This window comes from Gigantopelta aegis, chromosome 2 (assembly GCF_016097555.1).
Source record: "Gigantopelta aegis isolate Gae_Host chromosome 2, Gae_host_genome, whole genome shotgun sequence".
In the NCBI taxonomy this organism is placed as follows: Eukaryota; Metazoa; Mollusca; class Gastropoda; order Neomphalida; family Peltospiridae; genus Gigantopelta; species Gigantopelta aegis.
In genome coordinates this window covers 43,909,253-43,935,236 of record NC_054700.1, presented here as the reverse complement: position 1 = coordinate 43,935,236, position 25,984 = coordinate 43,909,253, and the positions used below count along the sequence as shown (strand labels likewise).

Here is a 25,984-nt window from a genome sequence, read left to right as displayed (position 1 = left end):
TTGACCCCTAGATTATGAAGAACTTAACAGGCACATCAAAGAAATATCAGTATTAAAAAAATGCACTGTCTGAGGAAGGAAACACCAACATGACTGTACCTTTATGAAGTAACGACTTAATGTCCTGAACATTAGTGTTGGGAGGAAATCCTGTATGCTGGGTGTGGGTGTCTTCAAGTTACCAGGTGTGGGAATTTCAAATCCTTCGGCCATACTGATTTTCATAATGAATCATCAAAACCATTGCCAGCCACCAATATTCCTGACTATATTTTATTTATAGCCTACTGTAGTTGGAGGTTTTAATAGTTGTGATATCTGGAATTATCATGTAGCTTTCACACATTTATTTTTGATTAATTACTGAAAAAAGCTATTTTTAAATGACAAAATTATCTGAACATCTATTTTCTTGCATTATTTTCTAATCCAGATCAATACAATATGTATATTGGATGTATTCCTACAATCTGTAATTCAGCATTCTATTTAGCTAGTAACATTAGGTAATACAGCTTTAACAATAAAATAAATTATCAACTTAATCCAAATTGGTTCTGAATCTAGTATAAACTCAAAATGCTCTTCATGAGAGCTAACTAAGTGATTATTAAGAAAAAATTTTTATCTGGAGATCTAAATATATGTTTAACAACCTTATTGTTATGTATAAATAAGAACAGAAGGCAAAATAGTGACAACAAATTTAATTATGTTTTTGGTGAAGTTTTTCTTCAAATTTACTTTAAATTTTGCATAAAACTACAAATTTGTCTAAAATATACCATAGCACCCTATAAATATCTCAAAATGACAATAAAAATCAAGTTCTTTACAAATTTGAGTTTTCAGAATTTCATACATGAAAAATTAACTATGTTAATGGAAACTAAAGACATTAACCCACTATTGGCAAATGCTATTTTTAATATAAAAATAAATTGCTATTAAAATCTTAGTTCAGGTTGCCTATATACACCTGGAAAAAAGTATCGCAACACCCAAAACAATCAGGCCTCATATCAAAATTTCAAAATATTTTAAAAGTCTGTTTGTGGGGTCCACAATCATGACCCTATTGCTACACCATATATTGAGATACAGTCTGCACGTGCTACCGCATGCGGGTAGTGAAACGTGCATTACAGGTACCCCGCACTGGGCAAAACACGTGTTTCAAGCCACCGTTCTTACTGTTAGAAAACTGAGAAGATTTTGTGAATTAATTGATGTTATTAGAATATGGGGCCACCCCAACTGTCAGATGGCAGGTTATCGGCATGCGGAGTGCGGGTATGTCCCTGAGAGCCATCGCAAGAAATGTTGGCCATCGTGCATCCACCATCAGCCGATTGGTCCGGAAACATCAACAAACCAATGATGTTAAGGACCGTAATCGTTCCGGACGACCACGTGTGACAAGTCATAGGGAAAATACCGCCCTTCTGAGACTCACCAGGATTCATCCGTTCATGAGAAGTGGCATGTTGAAATGAGAATGGCTGCCAAATCGTCGTCTTTCAGACAGAATGGTGCGGAATCGACTCAAGACAGCTGGGTATAGAGCCAGACGACCCGTCTGACGTCCGTTGTTAACCCGTGCTCACATTGCCGCACGGCTGGCCTGGTGTCAACAGCGACGTCCATGGAATTTAGCATCATGGTGGAGAATACACTGGTCGGACGAGAGTTGATTTCTGTTGTTCATGACTGACGGTAGAGCCCGTGTCTGGCGCCAGAGAGGTACAGCTTATGCCCAAAGGCACATCTTGCAGCAGGTTCCGTTTGGCGGAGGGTCCATAATGGTGTGGGGTTGCATGTCACACGATTGCAAACTCGACCTTGTAACTGTCAGGCAAAATCTAAACGGACAACGCTACCTCACAGACATCTTGGACACGGTTGTTGTGCCACACTTTGATAATCATCCTTTGAACACAAGGCCAATTTTCATGGATGACAATGCTAGGCCACATCGTGCACGTGTCGTCACTGACTTCCTACACCAGGAGGCAGTCACAACGCTACCCTGGCCTGCCAGGAGTCCAGATTTAAACCCCATAGAGATGATCTGGGACATCATGGGTCGCAGGGTACGTGAGAGGGAGCCTCCAGTACAAAATCTGGCGGAATTGGAACAGACTCTGCACCAGGAATGGAACAGAATACCTCAGCGTCAGATGCAACGTCTCGTACAGTCGATGAGGAGGAGGGTACGGGAAGTTATCACCGTCGGAGGAGGTTACACCCGTTACTGAGGGTCTGGAAAGTCGATTTTATTCTGACTGGAAGGGGTTCCACAGGATCTTGATAGAATGTTATGGTTTGTGTACTTGGGTCATTTGTTGAGGACTGGAGGGCAAAATATTGACAGTGACTGCACTTGCGAACTTCACACAACAAAACTTAACAGCACCTCATTTTTTGTAGGTTTTTCATCTTTTGGGGTTCTCAGAATAAAATGCGTGTTTTTGTTTAGTATGTTGTTGAATTTGTAATTTAATTCTTCCCTGAGGTGTATTTCATCCAAAAAGTACATTGGCATGACGTTTTTATTTGCATTTCGCATATGATTGACGATAGCATTTGGCAATTATCAAAAAGTTTGGGGTGTTGCGATACTTTTTTCCAGGTGTATATAATACCATATTTAAGAGCAGTTGCATATGGCAAGTCAAATACCATGTAAAAAGAAATTATTGAAATCTTTACAGTATGAATTATAGGCCAAAACCAACTTTTCCTCAGTGCTAACTTTGATTCAAACTCCATTCAGAGCCATGTACAGAGATTATTGTCAAGGTCAAGGTCATTGTGAACTTGCATGGCCGAGTGATGGCTAATTAATCAACCAGTATAATTTAATTAAATAAAATGACAAAATTATAATATTTTTTGTTATGCACTGAATATGTGCTATAGGGTGTATACTACCAAATCAAATCCCATAGACGACAATAGTAACATATGTGGCTAAAACTCCTACCTGCAGCGTATCAATCAACATAAACGCCATGGATATAAATACTACCACCCCTCACACTTAAAGTGAATCAGAAAAAATTGGTGGTCAAGCTGCTTGTTTCTGAAATAACGGGTCTACAGCGTCTATGACTACCCTAGTTCCGCACAAAATTCCATACATGTTTCAAGCACAAGGCTACTTGACACATTGGTACTAGATGAAATAAAATTGCATATTTTTTTTACCCAGATGAAACTATTATTTTTTACAACCAACACACTCACATTTATAACCAATCACAGGACTTGTGGTGTTCACTTCTCTATCAAAAGTTGGGTGCACCTCGAACTTTGACCCAGCCGGAAGTTATTTGGTTTAGTACTACCTATACAGGTTTCAGAGATCAGTACACAGTTTTAAAACATTAAACAGTAGTTGCTAATCAATTGACTAGAAATATCACTGATTAAAAAAATGGAAAACAAAATGTTCCCTGTAACTGATGCTCTGTAATTGCTCAAAAGTAAATAAAGAATTAACCAGAATATACAAGGAAGTGACCAAGTAATTAAGAAATAGATTTATTATATCTTTAGCAACTTTTAGCATTTGAACCACAGTCCTGTCTGTGGGATGGTGCTACTAATGGTAAAATGTAGCAGGTTTTCTTTCTAAGACTATACATCAAAATTACCAAATGTTTTACATCTGATAGCTGATAATTAATAAATCATTGTGCTCTAGTAGTGTTGTGAAACAAAACAACTTTTTTTTTTTTTTTTAACCAGAGCTCACCAGTTGAATTTGAATTTTGGTTTAGCCAATATTCAGATACATGTCGAGTATTTCCTTTTAAATCTTTAAAATGTTTTTAATTTAAGGACTTTTTTTATTAGCCAAAGACTAAATGGTGTATCCACTTTGTATAGAAAAATTAGCAATTGGTAAATTTGACAGTGGACGGGTGCAGTCTCTGTGTATTTCCCTGCACCCACCTGGCATCCTCGTCCTCTGCCGCTAATAACGCTAGTCTGACGCACGGCACTAACTAACGACCGCCGGTAGTAGGGGTGCAATGTAGGTGGTTACAAATGCCTCTTAACAATGCCAGAAGTAACTACTGAACACTCTCCGAAGTGGTCAGACTAAGCCCACAGCTAAAAGCTGATGGGGAATGGCAGGTGTGTGGCACAGATAGCCACAAGAGACAAGCACCTGTCGTGGTTGGAAAGACAAGGACTGGGATGTGGAGGTGGACAGCGAAAGAAGTTGAAAGATAGGAGTTGCTAGATCGGGAAGAAATGAGATGGAATTCAAAGGAGAGAAAGTAAAGGGGGCAGTGGGATAAAAATAAATAATAATAATAATAATAATAAATAATAATAAAAATTTGACAGTGGACAGGATGAGCCCTGAAATTTCGTTAGTAACCCTGAACATGTATTTTTATAGATTGTAAACTGTTTAATTACTGGAAATCATAAATTATTACTGATCTTAAGATTAAGCAAAATCCAAAATAAGTGACATATTAGCGACATAAAACTTTTGCAAGGTTGTCATATGAGACATTAAAAAAATACACTTAAGTTGTAGGATCAGCTGAAATAATCATTTTAATCTATTTTAAAAACTAAAATTTAAAATACTTAAAGTGACATACCCTAGTTTTTTTAAACACTAAGGCATATTTTTGTCTATTGTAGCTGTTTTTGATAACTTAAATCATAATTTACTTAGATTTTATGATTTATATTATCAATTTCCGTACATTCGAAGTGTTTTGGTCATCCTGGTGTTTTAAGATCACAAAATGCATTTCTCATATTTCTAAAAACGCACGTGTGTCTGAGATGTAATAGTTACGGAAAGAAAGAATTTTTTTTTTTATTTAACAACGCACTCAACACATTTTATTTATGGTTATATGGCATCAGACATATGGTTAAGAACAACACAGATATTGAGAGAGGAAACCTGCTGTCTCCACTTCATGGGCTACTCTTTTCGATTAGCAACAAGGTATCTTTTATATGCACCATCCCACAGACAGGGTAGTACATACCACAGCCTTTAATATGCCAGTCGTGGTGCACTGGCTGGAACGAGAAATAGCTCAATGGGCTAATAGTTATGGAGTCAAGTGTTAGTCTATTTTTAGAGGATATTTCACCATTTTAAAGTCACAGACTCATGTTTTACTCAATTGTAACGTTATCCAAATGTGTTACAGGTTTGTAGCTTAACTAGACTTATTGTTAATTTTCACAGGTTAATAAAAAGTTGTAGTAATGTGAATGCTAACTAATTATTGTTGTTTGCTGTCTTTTTACTCAATGATTGTAACCTTTGATGTGTGTTCAGTTAATCACCAACAAAACAATTGCACAAACGTTTTTCGGACCAGTCTACATGACAGACTTTGAGAAGCAGACCTTAGCAATAGCACATACCTGTAGATGATGTGTTGTGTTGGTGGGGGGGGGGGGGGGGGGGGGAGCGGGATGTAGGCCACTGGTAAAGAGCTCGCTATATGTGCAGTTGCTTTAGGAGTGATCCCCGTCGGTGGGCCCATTGGGCTATTTCTTGTTCCAGCCAGTGCACCACGACTAGTATATCAAAGGCTGGTATGTGCTATCCTGTCTGTGAGATGATGCATATAAAAGATCCCTTGCTACTAATGGAAAAATGTAGCAGGTTTCCTCTCCAAAACTATATACCCGTACATGTATGTCCGAATTACTAAATGTTTCGTTAAACAAAACAAACTTCTTCTTTTTTTGAGTAGCAGACCTTAGCAATAGCCCATAGATGTCGTATTGTGTACCACATGGTTTTACGATATTTTCAGTGCTGTTAAGACCATGCATCAAAGCACAGTTCATTTCCAAAACATCCAGGATCTTCTGAAGAATGCCATGTTCATGAAGCAGCAGATTGGCTACGAGGAACTACGCAGGTAACAGATACTAATCAGTATGATATTGGCTACGAGGAACTACGTAGGTAACAGATACTAATCAATTTGAGATTGGTTATGAGGAACTACACAGGTAACAGACACTAATCAGTATGATATTGGCTACGAGGAACTACGCAGGTAACAGATACTAATCAGTATGTTATTGGCTACGAGGAACTACGTAGGTAACAGATACTAATCAGTATGATATTGGCTACGAGGAACTACGTAGGTAACAGATACTAATCAGTATGATATTGGCTACGAGGAACTACGCAGGTAACAGATACTAATCAGTATGATATTGGCTACGAGGAACTACGCAGGTAACAGATACTAATCAGTATGATATTGGCTACGAGGAACTACGCAGGTAACAGATACTAATCAGTATGATATTGGCTACGAGGAACTACGCAGGTAACAGATACTAATCAGTATGATATTGGTTACGAGGAACTACGCAGGTAACAGATACTAATCAGTATGATATTGGCTACGAGGAACTACGCAGGTAACAGATACTAATCAGTATGATATTGGCTACGAGGAACTACGCAGGTAACAGATACTAATCAGTATGATATTGGCTACGAGGAACTACGCAGGTAACAGATACTAATCAGTATGATATTGGCTACGAGGAACTACGCAGGTAACAGATACTAATCAGTATGATATTGGTTACGAGGAACTACGCAGGTAACAGATACTAATCAGTATGATATTGGCTACGAGGAACTACGCAGGTAACAGATACTAATCAGTATGATATTGGCTACGAGGAACTACGTAGGTAACAGATACTAATCAGTTTGATATTGGTTATGAGGAACTACGCAGGTTTCAAGTTGCCAACAACCATTTTCCTTCAGGGACCCTTGAGTGGCCCATGGACCCCAGACGCAGTGAGCTTTTTTTGTTTCAGCCCCTCTCACATCCCTGTGGATCAGAAGTGTAAGATTATGAGGTGGAATCGCAAAATATCTACCTGTGTACTGGCTATTACATGATTTTAGGTGGAATCGCAAAATATCTACCTGTGTACTGGCTATTACATGATTTTAGGTGGAATCGCAAAATATCTACCTGTGTACTGGCTATTACATGATTTTAGGTGGAATCGCAAAATATTTACCTGTGTACTAGCTGGCTATTACATGATTTTAGGTGGAATCGCAAAATATCTACCTGTGTACTGGCTATTACATGATTTTAGGTGGAATTGCAAAATATCTACTACCTGTGTACTGGGTATTACATGATTTTAGGTGGAATCGCAAAATATCTACCTGTGTACTGACTATTACATGATTGTAGGTGGAATCGCAAAATATCTACCTGTGTACTGGGTATTACATGATTTTAGGTGGAATTGCAAAATATCTACCTGTGTACTGGGTATTACATGATTTTAGGTGGAATTGCAAAATATCTACTACCTGTGTACTGGGTATTACATGATTTTAGGTGGAATCGCAAAATATCTACCTGTGTACTGGGTAATACATGATTTTAGGTGGAGTCGCAAAATATCTACCTGTGTACTGGCTGTTATATGATTTTAGGTGGAATCGCAAAATATCTACCTGTGTACTGGGTGTTACATGATTTCAGGTGGAATCGCAAAATATCTACCTGTGTACTGGGTATTACATGATTTTAGGTGGAATCGCAAAATATCTACCTGTGTACTGACTATTACATGATTTTAGGTGGAATTGCAAAATATCTACCTGTGTACTGGCTATTACATGATTTTAGGTGGAATTGCAAAATATCTACCTGTGTACTGGGTATTACATGATTTTAGGTGGAATCGCAAAATATCTACCTGTGTACTGACTATTACATGATTTTAGGTGGAATCGCAAAATATCTACCTGTGTACTGGCTGTTACATGATTTTAGGTGGAATTGCAAAATATCTACCTGTGTACTGGCTATTACATGATTTGAGGTGGAATTGCAAAATATCTACTACCTGTGTACTGGGTATTACATGATTTTAGGTGGAATCCTAAAAATATTTCCCAAGTTCAGTGCCTGGTATATATTTTGTTAGACTATTTAGCAAGTATTTTTAAAGGGAGGGTAAACTCAAATAAGAGCCTTATGTGTTGGAAAGATGCATACCCGGACCACCAACACATACTGACACTTAAACAAATGAAAAATGCGTAATTTTAGAGTTAATGAAAAAAACCCATGATTATTCCTGCTAACTGGGGGCAGACATTTTGTTTCGTTTTTGTGACGTCCGGTGGTATAGCTTGGGGTGCAGTGACGTCAGCTCCGTCCAACTCCTTTAAGCACAGTGTAAACAAACGCTCTAATTTACGATAAGGCACTTCGCTTTCATCAACCTGACTTGTAAAACAACATAAATGACTTGATAGTATAATAAATTATTTAACTAAATATATTTCAATTTGCATCAATAGAACGAAATGGAGTTATAGTATTTTACTCTTTAAACAAACCCAAAGAAAAAATGCTTATTACCGGTATTAGGCCTATTGGTAGGATACGTTCGAGCAAAAACAACCACTCACGATACCCAAGTGATAATTTTCCTTTCTTTGGGACTACGTAATTGGTCAGTTTTGTGATTTTAGATGGGAAAGTCTACTTAATAAAGGGTTTTACAGAATTACTTACAGTAATAAAGCAGGACGGCTGATAATGTCCATTATGATTTGAGGGGTGTCCACGCAGCTATCAAACAATACCTTGTGATCTTAATAAAAGAGGCACGTCTTTCTAGTGTGTCTAGACACAGTGTCTAAATATACACCTGCCAGTCAGGAACCACAGGTACAGGCCATGGAAAGAAAATACCAATTAACCAAGAAAAACTCCGATTATTATTTCAGTACGTGGGTTAATTTATGTACAAAACATAATACAGTTATTTCAACACTTGGACAATGGTGGCTTATTTTGTATTGAAAAATAATATATACTTGTTGCCGGCTTACTGGGATGGATATTATTACAGAACATTGCGATGTATCTGCAAAAATCAGCTATGTTTTGTTTCTTCAGTTCGAAGACTAATTCCTGATGTGACATGTTAGGTATTACGTAACCACCAGCTCGCCAGAGGGCGTATTCACTGGGATGGTACAAAATGGCTGCGCCGTCACATTTAAGCGTTTTATTAATTGACTATACGATTATACTTGTTGATATTAAGCAATAATGTGCATTATATATAGTTGAATATGCATACCAGGCCAAATGCCTTAATTGTCCCTTCCTTTAAGAGCTTCTAATTATGGACAGCAATTGTTTACACAATTATGTTTTTACTAATTGTTTACAGAATGTATTACTTAATGATGTACTGGTATAATAAGTTAAATAGAAAGTTCATATACTATATGGTGTTGTTGTTTTGGGGTTTTTTTTAAAGGTTTTTATGCAACCATCTTAGACGGGTCATATTATGGTATGGCATTGTCCGTCTGTTAAAGTTTTGTTTCCAGAGCATATTTTTCTTATCTATTCATATAGGATCATAAAACCTTGCATGCAAGTACAACTGGGTATGGCAGTGTCTTGTGTACCATAACTAGGTCATTGCAACATACTTTTGATGGTCATATCGTGTATCTCACTTGTACTTGTTTAAAATTATTATTTGTGGTGGGTTTTAGTTTTTAGTTTTTTTCTTGTTTTTTGTTTTTTTACACAGCATAATGAAAGAAAATTGATGTATAAGCTTTGTGAATGTTTAAAAACATTTTATTATTTACTGTCAGTTTTGACATTATGTGTACATTTATTTTATTACTTTTAATTCAATATGTTTTGTCCTGTTTTATAAGAATGAACATTCCCTAGTAATTGAAAATAAATTGGTTTGCGATGACTTTTGAAATGACAGGAAACAGGAGATGACCAACCCAAGTATGTACACGAACTCCCCGTCCCGCGAGGCCCTGCACAAAGCCACCTCGAGTCAGCCGGCCGTGATGTCCACAGCCAGTCAGACAGCAGCTACCACAGCAGCCGATGTAAACAATTCTAGTACCACTGAGAAAGCCACAACCACAACAGCGGGCAATGTAAAGACTGCTACTGCTAATGAAAAAGCCATGACTACAACAGCGGCCAATGTAAATACTACGGTTACTACTGGAAAGGCTGTAACGACAACAGCAAGGAATGTAAAGACTGCTACTACTTCTACTGGAAAAGCTACAACTACAACAGCAGCCAGTGTAAACACTGCTACTACATCTGGAAAAGCTACAGCTACAACAGCGGCCAATGTAAAGACTACTTCGACTACTGGAAAAGCTACAGCTACAACAGTGGCCAATGTAAACACTGCTATTACTGGAAAAGCTACAGCTACAACAGCAGCCAATGTAAACACTACTACTACACCTGGAAAAGCTACAGCTACAACAGCGTCCAATGTAAAGACTACTTCGACTACTGGAAAAGCTACAGCTACAACAGCGGCCAATGTAAAGACTACTTCGACTACTGGAAAAGCTACAGCTACAGCTACAACAGCGGCCAATGTAAAGACTACTTCGACTACTGGAAAAGCTACAGCTACAACAGCGGCCAATGTAAAGACTACTTCAACTACTGGAAAAGCTACAGCTACAACAGCGGCCAATGTAAACACTGCTACTACAGCTGGGAAGCATGCAGCTACTACTGCAACTACAACTACAATTGCAGCTACAAAAGCTACAACATCTAAGGTTGCTGGTCAAGCTTCAGTAAAAGCTGACACCAGAATCGTTGGCACCTGTCACAGGAGTGTTGCCATGGTTACAGAGTATGTACAGTGTTGTTCTACAGAGGATCAATAATGATTTGTTTTTAAATCTTAACATGGTTCAACACCAGCACTCCATAAGTAGAAAACAAAATTGCCCAGTTTACTCCACATAAATGTTTTTTAAATCATAATAATTAATATGGGGCCATTGACATATTATCAATATTTTCACAAATGTACAAAAAGTACTTCATTTCGTTTTTTATTTTTGTTTTGTACTCTCCTCCCTTTCCTAAAAGCATTCATTAAAATGTTGATTTTGATAAATATTTATCAACTTATTTTGTTAGTTTTAAAAGTGTGTGCTGGTGTTAACCCCATGCCTTCTAATATACGGTCAGGGTTTTAGATTGCACAAAGACGTGGTTATAAACATTGTGTCCAAATGATTTACTTCTAAATTAATTACAAACATGACGACCTCAAAACATTTCACCTCAAAACATGACGACCTCAAAACATTTCACCTCAAAACCATGTTTCACTTTAATTTGATTAAAATAGCATGAAATGCATTTCTGAACATCAAAACTCTTCAGCAGCGGCTAATAATATTACCTCACTGTGCTTTAAAAAACCAACAACTGTTGCACCAAAATTAGTGAGATTTATAGTCCTAACACTTCAGAAAATATTTTTTATATATATATATATATATATATATATATATATATATATATATATATATATATATATATATATATATATATATATATATATTTATTTTGTTGATCAGTCATACTCGTATAATAATCATGGGAAACAAATTTTTGGTTCCATGTAATTCATACACATGGTTTTCTAGAAGTGGTTGTTGGGGTTTGCTGTAAAATACCAGTGACTGTTTCTTCACAATCAACCCTTAATTTTAAAATTGTGTACAAATAGTAACAAAGTAAATAACTAAATTGGCAATACTAATTTTTTTAAATGCTTTAGCAAATAATAGAACTGTTGATAACAAGAGCTACCATGGTTTTCAAGGAACTGGGTAAGATGTAACTCAGTGGTAGAGCACTTGACTGAAGTGCAACAGGTTGCAGGATTGATCATTCTCTAAGAAGTAGGGTTCTTTCCTTCTCACCAACCATTGTCCCGCACCGGCCTCGGTGGTGTCGTGGTTAAGCCATCGGACATAAGGCTGGTACAGTGGTAGGTATAGGGTTCGCAGCCTGGTACCGGCTCCCACCCAGAGCAAGTTTTAACAACTCAGTGGGTAGGTGTAAGACCACTACATCCTCTTCTCTCTCACTAACCACTAACAACTAACCCACTGTCCTGGACAGACAGCCCAGATACCTGAAATGTGTGCCCAGGACAGCATGCTTGAACCGTAATTGGATATACCCGGTAAGCATGAAAAGAAAAGGCCATGCTGTATACTATCCTGTCTATATACTATAGGAAAGTGCTCATAAAAGACCCATTGATGCTTTACTGATTGAAAAGTCAATGTACCTTTACCAGGTTTTTGCTGTCTTTTTCTCCCAGTTAAAAGTTAAAATAACCATAATTATGTTAAATTTAGATACCAAAATAACCTTAGTTTAAAACTGTACTGAGGTGTTGTTAAATAAATATTCGTTTTTCTTTTAAGGAATGCACAATAATGTGAATACTTTTTCAGTGATTCTGTGACTATGCGTGGCAGCGGCACAAACTCTTCTCGTTCAGCTGTGATCAGTGAAAAGAAATAATTTTGTTTCCTCAAAAACAACCCTGTGAGATTTCATGCTTTGTTAGTGTTGTGAAAAACCCTTCAAGATGTGCACAGAATTGTTTGTGTGTAATGACTGTTACTTTGTTTTGTTTTCTGTTCATGTTTTTTTTTATTTTAATATAGTATCTTGTACTGTTTGTTGCTATTTTTGCTGCTTTTCATTTTGTATTTTGTGTTCGGTACAATGTATGACCGTCCGGTTCCGGACACTGAATATCTGGATTAATGAATAACTTTACATTCATTTTGTAAAAAAAACATCCATACGGTGAGGATTCCGGAATACTGGAGTCCGAACTAACGAGGTTCCAGTGGATTCATTTTTCTTTGTAATTAAAAAGTAATACAGTGAAACCTGTTTAAACTAGACCCTGAACAAAGTGAAATTCTGTTAAAACCAGCCAAGTTTTATTTTCCTGAATCTTTTAAATTCTAAAACGTGACCTTTAAACACCGGATTCTTCCTAAGTGGGATAAATATTAGGTCCCCGCTGTGATCCGGTTTAGACAGGTTTCACTGTATATAGTTTGTGATAATATTCTGAAATGGATTAATTTTTTAAATAGTAGATGATAAATTTTATCTAACTGCTGAAAAATATAGTATAGAAATGTTGCCTTTTATAAAGTCATTTCAGCTTTTATTTTAAAATGGGGTATATGACTATATATGGGGTGTATGTCTGTCTGTAGCTGGATGTTTCAAATACTTTTGGGGACAAATTAAAAGTGTATTATTTTCAAGCAGTATTTTGAAAGGCAGCTCAGTAATTCTACTGCAATATTGGGTGGACCAAAAGAAACCCCTAAATATAACCCACTTTTTCTGTCTTTGATGATGACATGCAATCGATAAACCAGCTCACGGTCTCTATAGGTTAGTAGGTCATCAGTCAGCTGAAGGTCTGTATAGTAGGTCATCAGTCAGCTGAAGGTCTGTATAGTAGGTCATCAGTCAGCTGAAGGTCTGTATAGTAGTTCATCAGTCAGCTGAAAGTGTATAGTAGGTCATCAGTCAGCTGAAGGTCTGTATAGTAGGTCATCAGCCAGCTGAAGGTCTGTATAGTAGGTCATCAGTCAGCTGAAGGTCTGTATAGTAGTTCATCAGTCAGCTGAAAGTGTATAGTAGGTCATCAGTCAGCTGAAGGTCTGTATAGTAGGTCATCAGTCAGCTGAAGGTCTGTATAGTAGGTCATCAGTCAGCTGAAGGTCTGTATAGTAGTTCATCAGTCAGCTGAAAGTGTATAGTAGGTCATCAGTCAGCTGAAGGTCTGTATAGTAGGTCATCAGTCAGCTGAAAGTGTATAGTAGGTCATCAGTCAGCTGAAGGTCTGTATAGTAGGTCATCAGCCAGCTGAAGGTCTGTATAGTAGTTCATCAGTCAGCTGAAGGTCTGTATAGTAGGTCAGCCAGCTGAAGGTCTGTATAGTAGGTCAGCCAGCTGAAGGTCTGTATAGTAGGTCATCAGTCAGCTGAAGGTCTGTATAGTAGGTCATCAGTCAGCTGAAGGTCTGTATAGTAGGTCAGCCAGCTGAAGGTCTGTATAGTAGGTCATCAGTCAGCTGAAGGTCTGTATAGTAGGTCATCAGCCAGCTGAAGGTCTGTATAGTAGGTCATCAGTCAGCTGAAGGTCTGTATAGTAGGTCATCAGCCATGCAACCCAGATTTTAAACACACCTTAAAACATGATTTACATGTACAGAGTAACCTCTCTAAACTAGACACCTAAGTAAAAAGTCCATTTTTAAGAGGTATTCAGTTTAGAGAGGTTCTGTTGTGTACTGATATTTCTGTTGTGCACCGATATTTAAAAAGAGACCATGAAAAATGTCCGGTTTGGGTGGAATTCCAGTTTAGGGAGTGTTCGGTTTGGAGGGTTTTTACTGTATTTGTGTTTCACAGTGTGCTCCCTGACATGCCCCATCAATTTGCAGATGTTTTTTCTTATTCGTGTCTTCTAAGTAAACTTGTTGAAGGATGGTCGCTTGTGTGTATTTTAGACTGGTTTATTTTGCAATATTTGGTTCAAATAACTCGCCAAGTCCATTTTTAAGAGGTATTCAGTTTAGAGAGGTTCTGTTGTGTACTGATATTTCTGTTGTGCACCGATATTTAAAAAGAGACCATGAAAAATGTCCGGTTTGGGTGGAATTCCAGTTTAGGGAGTGTTCGGTTTGGAGGGTTTTTACTGTATTTGTGTTTCACAGTGTGCTCCCTGACATGCCCCATCAATTTGCAGATGTTTTTTCTTATTCGTGTCTTCTAAGTAAACTTGTTGAAGGATGGTCGCTTGTGTGTATTTTAGACTGTTTTATTTTGCAATATTTGGTTCAAATAACTCGCCAAGTCCATTTTTAAGAGGTATTCAGTTTAGAGAGGTTCTGTTGTGTACTGATATTTCTGTTGTGCACCGATATTTAAAAAGAGACCATGAAAAATGTCCGGTTTGGGTGGAATTCCAGTTTAGGGAGTGTTCGGTTTGGAGGGTTTTTACTGTATTTGTGTTTCACAGTGTGCTCCCTGACATGCCCCATCAATTTGCAGATGTTTTTTCTTATTCGTGTCTTCTAAGTAAACTTGTTGAAGGATGGTCGCTTGTGTGTATTTTAGACTGGTTTATTTTGCAATATTTGGTTCAAATAACTCGCCATGTTTTTATTTGTTTCTTGTTCATCTAGTTTATAACTTTAAATCATAAATATTAGCAATCTTAAAGGGACATTCCTGAGTTTGTTGCATTGTAAGATGTTTCCAACTAATAAAATATTTCTACGATTAAACTTACATATTAAATATATTTTCTGCTTTAGAATATCAGTGTCTGTATATTCAGTGTGTTTCTGGTCATCTTAATATTGTAAAAAGCCCAAACTGGATTTTGTCTTCAAATACATGTTATTTCGTACGTACAAAAAAATAAAATATTTTAGGAAATAAAATGAAATTTAACCTAGTAAAAATATTTTTTTATGCAGAAAAATATATTTGATGTGTAATTACAATCGTTAAAATGTCTCTATTAGCTGATAACATCTTAAAAAGTGTAGCAAACTCTGGAATGTCCCTTTAAAATTTAGCAAAATGCAAATACACATGTAAGTGACATATTAGCAATATAAAACTTTAGCATGGTTATCATATCAGAAACTTTAAAAAAAAAGAAAAAAGGCTTAAGTTGTAGTATGGCTGAAATAATATTTTAAACCAATTTTGACATTATGCAGCTTAGAGACAGGTTAAATTAAAATAGCATATTGTGCAGGAATGTGCTTGCTAGCTATTTTTGTTTGCTATATCCTTTTGGCTTAATCAGTAGCATGTAACCATTGGTGTGTTGTTAGCTAATCACCAATAAATAAATCGCACAAATGTTTTTCAGTCTGTTGTACGTCTCTTTAAATTTAGTGTCATGAAATATTAGCATCTTGTATGGCCTTGCTAAATTAGCAGGGATTCTAGAATTAAAAAAATCCACTAGCCATGGGATCAGTGATTTTGAAATGTACTAGCCATGATTAAAAATTCACTAGCCCTACTTAAATAAATACAATTTTACTAATAGTAATAATCAGATGTCAGCTAAAAAGGATATAGAGCTTTAAAATCCTTAGATTGGGGTGGAAAGAGGGGGCAAGATATTCATATTTACAAAATATGTAACTGCAACATTTGACAAGGTTTTTTTTCCACTAGCCGTCGGGCTAGTTGTAGTAGGTATTTACTAGCCCAACACTAAATATCATTAGCCATGGGAGTGGAGCTACCATGATCTAGAAGCCCTGATTTGATAACATTTTAGGATCGCTGACATTTTCTGATTTACAGTGTTTCTATTGCATGATTTGTTGTTTGAATATTCAGATTTTTAACATCTTTTTCTCTTGAAGAAATTGTATTGTATCTGGCTTTATTTGCTTGTGATATTGTTGTTGTTGTTAGTCACCTACTGTAGGTTTCATCTACATGTATGTCCTTGTGTATGTGGTGTTTTTCTCAATGCCTTGAGATACTGAGCTGAAATTTTGTGTATAGCTTTATTATGTACGTTAACCAATCAAGTTAGACTTTTATGGCGATTTACCCATTTTTCACAGAGTTATGGCCCTTGAACTTAGTAGATATAAAAATTGTTTTTCTTCTCTTTTATTTTTTGCAATACCTGATGAAATTTTGTGCATGATTATCATGCAGTGTTAAAGATGTTTAATTTTCATGGCGTTTTATTCACAGAGTTATGGCCCTTGAACTTAGGAGAAATGGACATTTGTTTTTCATACTTTTTTTTTTTTTTTTTTGCAATACTTGATGATATTCAGATGAAATTTTGTGTATAATTATCATATAGTGGTACAGATCATGTTTAATTTTCATGGTGTTTTATTCATTTTCAAAAGGAAATATGAAAATCTGTTGGGCTTTGCTCAGAATACCAGTGCCATTATGTTAACTTTATGGTCAACCTAATGTTTGTAGTATCTATTATTTGATCAAATGTGATAATTCTTCTCTCTAAAACAATAATATATATTAGATTTTTTTATTTTATCATTGTTTTTTTTGGGGGGGTATTTATTTTTTAGTTTCATTTCTCTACTACACCATTGATGGTCTATCACTTTCATTTAAAATTTTCTAAAACAATAAAATTGAAATTTCAAAATCTTATTTTCCAGTACAAGAGCACTAGCAGCAAGCCACCCTTCATCCTTGTCCTCAACAGCGCCGTCTATCCAGGCCGATTCCGATCTGCCTAAACCGGTGTCCTTGTCCTCAACAGTGCCATCTATCCAGGCCGATTCCGATCTGCCTAGACCGGTGTCCTTGTCCTCAACAGCGCCGTCTATCCAGGCCGATTCCGATCTGCCTAGACCGGTGTCTGGTGGTGATGACCATATTGGAGCGGATGGTGTTGAGCCAAATGTTGATGATGCGTTGGAGTTGACGGAAGAGACATTGGCTGTGTTAGAATTGCCTGAAGAGACTTTCTCTTCCTGATGGAAGCTGACACCCGCTAACAGATACATCAGCTGTTGAACTCTCTCTTTGCAAACAGGGCTAGTTCTAGGTGTGCAGAAAGTTTCTTCAAATTATCTGTTACACTACTAAAATTGCAGAAACCCAGTTATTTCCCAAGAAAATGTAAATAATTACATGAAATTCGTTTGCCAAATCAAAATAAAATTCACCATTTGTTTTTAAACTTCATTGGTGAGTGGCAGAGGTAGCCCTGTACCTTGAGAAAATGCTCCTTAGGAAGCCCTTTATTTCAGTTCAAACTTCAACAGTGATTTGCCATCATACTAACAAAATTCAGTGATTGAAACCCTCCTATAGTCCATCCCATCATTCTATAAAAACGGGTTTTTTAAAAATAATTTAAGTTTTGTTTGACATAAGAATAAAAGTGTTTTGGAAATAACACATTTTTTTTTTTCAATTTGTGTGCAATTTACAAATCTTTGTCAGCTCAGAAATAAATAACTTGTAGTAAATTCCATAGTATGAGAAAAGGCATTCCCTGTGGGATGGACTATACAATGTCATGTGTATGATTTTAATTTTACCCAAAAACTGTTCCTAACAAATTAAATACTTTGACCACCACCACCACCACACCTACATGTGTACTACATTTCAAGACCTTGCTGATATCTCGATTTTATTTATTTATTTATTTATTTTATTTGGTGTCCGAGGTCATTTTCATCAGAATATGTGCTTAATGATGACACCACTTTGAACAATAGCCAAGGACATTTCCATATGTGTTTAACAAACATGTTTTTAAGTTCTGTGTGAATATATAAATAATACATGTACTCACAAAGGCCATTTCAGTAGACCCTTCTAGCCTAGGTTGACAGTAGATCATAGACTGTGAAAATGTTTAAGAATCCATCACAGGTGTCATTTTGATAATTCGCATTCATTTGGTAAACTCCCTAATGGAAGAGTTAGGGAAGAAATATCCCACCACTGACTGCACTTACCTTTATGAATAACAAGCAGATGTTATGAAAATACTGCACAACTCTCCCCATTAATGTTTTGTAATGTATCCAATGACACCCCTCATGCCTCCCCCCAGCCAGTGTGTTATGTACTTTTTAAATATCCCCTATTGAGATTTTGATACAGTTCATTTTCTAATATCTCCTGCAATGCATGTGACACAGATGTTGCATTTTGTTCCCATTAAATGCATTGACCCTAGTTTAGGCAGTGTAATTTTTTTTTAATTCCATATTCAGGACCATGTGAAGTGTTTGGGCATAGTCTATAATTGGGGGAGGGACACAAGAACATTTTAAATATTTATGTAATGTAGAATGAAACCCCTCTAAACTGGACACCAGTAGAGAGGTTGTGTTCTGAACCGATATTTAAAAATGGACCATGAAAAATGTCCAGTTTTGAGGAAATTGCTTTACTGAAGATCATGTTTTGAGGGGTTTTACCATATACATGCATATAGAAACATAAGCCTACAGGGCAGGTGGAGGGGGGGGACTGCCTCCCTAGAGCTGGAGCAAAAACCTCGGAGACATTTGGGTAAAATGTGTTAACCTGAAACCTTTTTAATCTGTATTTCCATCATTCTACCCTCACAATTAGTTGTAATCTATGTAAAAATGGGGGCAGGTTGTAGCCCAGTGGTAAAGCGCTCGCTTGATGCGCTGTTGGTCTGGGATCGATCCCCGTTGGTGGTCCCATGGTATTTACTACCCTGTCTGTGGGATGGTACATATAAAAGATCCCTTGCTGTTAATCAAAAAGAGTAGCCCATGAAGTGGCGACAGCAGGTTTTCTCTCTCAATATCTGTGTGGTCCATAACCATATGTCTGACATCATATAACCGTAAATAAAATGTGTTCAGTGCGTTGTTAAATAAAACATTTCCTTCCTTCCTATGTAAAAATGTGTAGTGATTTGTTTGCATCCATATATAGCTGTTTGGTAATAATGCTAACATGAATAAATATTATTATGCAGATTCTAGCATTTTCGTTAAATAACTCTGGCAAAAGCCAGTCTGCCCCGCTACAAAAATAGTATCCCATACACCTATGGATAGTAAAATGATGTTTTTATAATTTTAAAAACTTTAACTCATTTTACTCCTTATAAATGATCAGTTATGACAAATCTAATTTGTTTCTGATCATCCTGTTTGTGTTGGCATAAAATTCATTTCATATCATGAAATTGAAATGGTAAGTACCTAGGGACTAAGTTCAGTGACTTCTAAGTTAGACCCACAACTGTTGTACATTTTGTCACTTGGACCTACAACTATTGTGCATTTTGTGACTTCTAAGTTAGACCCACAACTGTTGTACATTTATTAACTTCTAAGTTAAAGCTACAATTGTTGTACATTTTGTGACTTAAGTTAAACTTACAACCATTGTACATTTTCTGGAATAAACTCATTCATTCCAAAATCTATGAAGCGTTTCTTTTGTCTATTAAAGTAACATCAAAGTTGCATGTTCATATTTTGCTACATGTATATTATCACAAATTATTTCAGTAATGTGGAGAAATAATTTTCATTGGGAAACATCATTTATGTTATTTCACACTTGACTGATCAAATCTCAGTTTTCATGACTCAGGGGAATTTGTTAAACCACGGAGGTGGAACAAAATAATGGTGGTATTGTGCCGGGTTCACAAAGCTTGACTTATGGATCTCATTCATTAGACATGTATTGTGCAAAGACAAATTGAACATCATAACATGCTTAGTGTACTAGTCAAGCTAGCAGTGGTGGGAACCGTGGGTATCCTCTACAAAGGACCAAATAAGCATTGGCATCAACCAGAAATTTTAAAGGGGTTAATTTTCATAATAAACTTTGTCTAGTACATTTTGTTGCAGATAATACAAATAATTTACAAGACTTTAGGTGATGCCTCTGTTTTTAATTTAAAGGGTTTTTTTTGTCTTGTTTCATAAGACGCTATATGATTGTGCCCCAGGGGTTTTAAAACCCCACCCTCACAGGTGTATATGTATGGGGAGGGTTTCTTCTTTTCTTTTCTTTTCAATTTAATTTCCAAATGAGCATAATTCTACCCACACCCCACCCCTTATAAACTTTGCCCACCACCGTCTACACACTGGATTGGTGTTGATGAAAGGAGTACAAGGGCTTGGGCAATATGTTCAGCGATTAGAATTCACCCTTAAAACTGTTTATGATTAATATTCTTATATCCTTGGTGGAGCCATTCTCTGAATGTTGTTTTTTTTCCTCTTCCCAAATGATGCCCCTTGACTCGGGGCCGGATTTAGACCGGGGGGGGGGGGCACTTCAGGTTCATGAGTCCCTCAACAGAGAAATTAAATTACATGAAGAATAAAAAAAATTAACTAATTTTATAATTATTACATTTTGTTTTATAAAGGTCCTTAGTATGGGGGGCCCCCCTGAGTCAATTGCCCCCTTATAAATCCGGTACTGCCTTGACTGCCTTGTGTTGTCTTGTCTGTGGGAAAGTGCATATAAAAGATTCCTTACTGATGGAAAGAAAGAAAAAGGTTTTATTTAACAACGCACTCAGCACATTTTATTTGCGGTTATATGGCGTCAGACATATGGTTAAGGACCACATAGATTTTGAGAGGAAACCCGCTGTCGCCACTACATGGATTACTCTCTCCGATTGGCAGCAAGGGATCTTTTATTTGCGCTTCCCACAGGCAGGATAGCACAAACCATGGCCTTTGTTGAACCAGTTATGGATCACTGGTCGGTGCAAGTGGTTTACACCTACCCATTGAGCCTTGCGGAGCACTCACTCAGGGTTTGGAGTCGGTATCTGGATTAAAAATCCCATTCCTCGACTGGGATCAGAACCCAGTACCTACCAGCCTGTAGACCGATGGCCTAACCACGCCGCCATCAAGGCCGGTCCTTACTGATGGATGTAGAAAGTTAGATTTATCAAATGTTTGATATCAAATGGCCAGTGATTAATCAATCAATGTGGCATTGTTAAACAAAACAGTTATCACATGTTTTGAAGATTAACCATTGGCATGGCCAGTATATTATATTTGGAAAATGGTGTGTGGGGAGGGGGGAGGGGGGGGGGGGGGGGCACCTACAAGTCATGTTATGGGGCGACCAACAAACAAAATAAAGGTGATGGAGGGGAAAACACAACCTAGGTGTGATTAGAGAGATTCCATGGCCCACCCCCACCCCCCAGCTATGTCAATGATAGTAACATCATTTTACCAGACAGATATATAGACTTGGAAATGCTTCAGGAAATCCTCCAGGGAGTCAAACATCTGCTTTATAGAGATTATTATACAAGCTTGTGTGTCATACTGATTTTACGAAATGACTGTCAACATTCTTGTATTGCCTGAGCGAAGTCTGACAAGTTTCGTAAAATCAGTACGATTCACACACAAGTGTAATAATTTCTTTATTATCCATATTATTATAAGCTAGAACCATGTCAAAATGTTTCGAATGTAACTAGAAATGACGTCATTTTGGTAAGCGATTACACAGACCTAAGACTGGAGAAGCCGCATTATGTCATGACACTGCTTCCCAAAATTAAGTCTTTCATTAAGCATGTAAAAGCATTATGACACACGTGTGTCATACAGGTTTGATTTCCCTGTATATTTTGAACTATGTGAAAAATAAAGTTAAATATGGCACTTGCAAATTGCTCAGAATATAATAAATACACCGATGAAAGGGCAACCATATACTTATTAAAAAATACTTCTAAGAGGTGTAAAACATATTCCTGCTTCTGTTAAAAATTATAAGCAACTCCTCTTTTGGATCTCAATTCTTAAAATATTACATCTTTACAATAGGGGTCTTGTATATATCCAAGATAAAGCATTTATTTAAATGAAAGAAAGATAAAAAGGCACATTCTAACAAACTTTATACAAATTTATTGTCAGATAATTACTGTTGTTGCGTAGCACATAAACACTAGTAATAAAAAAATGTGCTGAAATAAAAACAAAAACAAACTGATATACAGAAAATGGTTATACCAGCAACCACCATGGAGTTGATCCAGAAATAATCTTGCAGAATAAGGGTGGGAAGAACCAGAGTTGTTCAACTTGAGGTAGAAATTACCTCCCCTTACCTGTGGGATGATTTCAGGAACGAGCTCTGATCACATGTGATGTACAATAGTTAGTGGACACAGACTTACAAAATCATTCTGGATTATGCTGACAGACAAGCTCCAAACAGAAAATTTACTTATCACATCATGTCATAATTTTTAAACAATTTTATCTTTTACACATTTCTTCAATAAAGTGGGAAAGAATTCTGATAACTGTTCTGTCAAAAACATCAGCAGTTTGCCATTATCAACATTTTTGTAAATATACAAAGTGCAAGGGTTTTTATAAACTACTGTCCTGCCCCTTCCCTCCACCCCTAAATCTCTTCAACACTGATAGTCCTCAGTCCTAAACATGTTTACTTCTTGAGTACAGTGTAAAATACGAAGTCCAGTGTATCTGACACGAAGATAACAAAGTTCATCACAAAACACAATACATGTATAAATATTACCTAATATGTAACATAATGATTAAGTTACCTATGTCCTAACACAATATATTCTGTTAAACAGTTCCTTCAATAATTCAATAAAATGTGTCCATTATGTTGAACATTTATATTAGACATTAACTTTCAATGTTTTTCCTAATTAAAAAAATATTTAAAAATTTTGCTTTCAAACATTATGCTTAATATATAATTTGCTTTCATAATTACATGTACAGAATGTTAAACGTTTCCTTCTTAAAACATTTGCTTCCATTCATCTGCTTAATTTATTCAACTATCCTGGAACCTAATTATGTTAAAAGCATCTCAATAATTATGAGGTTTTTTTAGTAATTATGACATTCCTGAGTTTGCTACATTGTAAAATGTTTCTGACTAATAAAATATTAACTGGATTTTGTCTTCAAATAATTTCATACATACGAAAAAATATATTTTAGAAAATAAAATGAAATTTAAACCTAGTACAAATATTAGAACGATCAGAAACACGTTTAATATACAGCCACTAATATATTATGCAGAAAAAATATATTTGATATGTAATTACAATCGTTAAAAAGTGTCCCGTTAGTTTTAAAACATCTTAAGAATTGCAGCAAACTCAGGAATGTCCCTTTAAATACATATAATTAAAAACATTTCTGCGGTTTACTCTATAATGACTGGACGATGTTTAAAAACTGAAGGATATCCTTCGATAAACCTCAGAAAATGGCCTCATTAGGCCAGCTTGGACGTCATTACATAAAACAGATCGTCGAAAGGACAATAGTAACTGATTTATGTGTATTTAAGTAAATATGGTGTGTTCAGGTGCTTGTGCATACATTTTAGAAGAGGGTGGGGGGGGGGGGGGGCAAAACTGTGGCTAGCAAAGGATCATGGGAAGAACGTTAAACTGATTTATGAATTATGTGTAGTTTTAACTAAATAAACTGTGCTGTTTGTAATTACAAGAATTGTCTGTCATTTTGTTGTGAATTTATCGATGTACAACAGTCGCCAATGTAGTATAAAATCGCTTCGCTACACAATTTGTGACTGTTACAGGGTATACATCGATACATTCACAAAAAATTACAAACATTCTTATCTATATCATCTTATCTCAATTATATTTCATGAACTAATCCATAGTGGAAAATAATTCTGTTAAAAACATTTCTCCAAAGTAATATTAAAAATATTACACCAGCTACCTCAGTTTAAGTTTAACAAAATGATTGTTTCCCAATGTTCAAGTTCTTTATAGATGTCGGCTTATCTGTACAAACAAAATACATATAAAATGTATTGTGTTAACTACGTGAGACATTTTTGTCAGATCTGTTCCTTGTTTTAATTAACTTATTTAACTGAAGAAAATGTCAATCATTTTCTTCTTTCACGAATACTTAACCCAACCACTCACTACACATAATCTCCTCCCCCACCCCCCACACCATCTTTCAGTGGGTTACAGGTCTCCACGTCTGTGTCATGTAACTATCTCTTTCTTTCTTTATCCCTAAGGTCCAAATTTGAAAAATAGCTAAGTTAAAGCCATGAACCCTAGTTTTGTAGGTACATACCTTTTCTGTTTTTATATCAAATGTATTTTAAGCTACCACAAACACCAGGATGACCAGAAACACATTTGATTTGCCAAAGTTGACCGTTAAATAAAAATGTTGTAAGTATTATAATTATGGAAGTTAATAGTAAAATAAAATTGGTAAGGTCTTTAAAAAATTGTGTTTTCGAGAATGTGCCAATTTTTATTTATTTTTTATTATTATTTTTTTTACTACATTTCCTACTGCAGCTACAAATTTTCAAAACTATCTTAGCTCTAAGATATCGTAAAACCATCATAAGCTATAACATCACTACAACCCATGCCATAGCCTACGGCAGTTTTACGATATCATAGCACCAAGACAGTTTTGAAAATCTTGGCCCTGGTCCAGATAAAATGTTACGTACTATGTACTTTTTTCACCTACATATCAAAAACAATTTTTTTAAAATTATATACTGAAAAACAAAATAGGGTCAGCCATTCTTTTTTTTCTAGGAAGGGTTGGGTTATTACAAAAACACAATGGGCCAAATTTATGATGCATTGTAAATGTATGTAGTTACAAGCATGTGAGACATAAATAGGCTTTGTAAATTCAGACCATGTTTTTTTGTTTCTGCCTGAAAGCCAAAACTATTTTACACTTCTTAATACCTGGGATCAACCAGGGCTTCTAGAATTTTTATCAAATCCACTAGCCATGGGATCAGTGATTTAAAAAATTTACTAGCCACCATAAAAAATTCACTAGCCCTACTCCACTTTATTAATACAATTTTACTAAATAATAGTAATAATCAGATATGCCACCTAAAGAGGGAGATATAACTTTAACGTTAAGGGGTGGGGGCTAGATATTCATATTTACAAAATGGACTTGACTGCAACATTTGAACAAAAATATTTAACTTGCCATCGGGCATGGCAATAGTAGTTATTCTCTAGCCCAACATTGAATATCACTAGCCATGGGAGTAGGGCTACCATAATCTAGAAGCCCCATCAGGTATGGCAATAGTAGTTATTTACTAGCCCAACATTGAATATCACTAGCCATGGGAGTAGGGCTACCATAATCTAGAAGTCCTGTCTGGCATGACAATAGTACTTATTTACTAGCCCAACATTGAATATCACTAGCCATGGGAGTAGGGTTACCATAATCTAGAAGTCCTGTCTGGCATGACAATAGTACTTATTTACTAGCCCAACATTGAATATCACTAGCCATGGGAGTAGGGCTACCATAATCTAGAAGTCCTGTCTGGCATGACAATAGTACTTATTTACTAGCCCAACATTGAATATCACTAGCCATGGGAGTAGGGCTACCATAATCTAGAAGTCCTGTCTGGCATGACAATAGTACTTATTTACTAGCC

The 25,984-nt window shown here is 36.2% G+C and overlaps 1 protein-coding gene across 4 annotated transcripts in view; it reads left to right on the top strand.

Annotated features, from left to right (window-relative positions):
* Positions 1-17,648, top strand: part of LOC121386066 (uncharacterized protein YBL113C-like) — a 29,828-nt gene extending 12,180 nt beyond the window's left edge. The window contains exons 5-8 of one of the 4 annotated variants that reach the window (XR_005959586.1): positions 5,817-5,924; positions 9,820-10,731; positions 12,362-12,520; positions 17,128-17,256. Coding sequence is in view for 2 of the 4 variants with exons in the window: in XM_041516867.1 (XP_041372801.1) it covers positions 5,817-5,924; positions 9,820-10,731; positions 12,362-12,431 (1,090 nt within the window). In the remaining 2 variants the exon portion in view is untranslated. Of the gene's footprint in view, positions 1-5,816; positions 5,925-9,819; positions 10,732-12,361; positions 12,521-17,127 lie in introns of all 4 variants that reach the window. The other 3 variants (XR_005959587.1, XM_041516867.1, XM_041516880.1) reach the window with 3 other exon arrangements.
* The last annotated feature ends 8,336 nt before the right edge of the window (positions 17,649-25,984 follow it).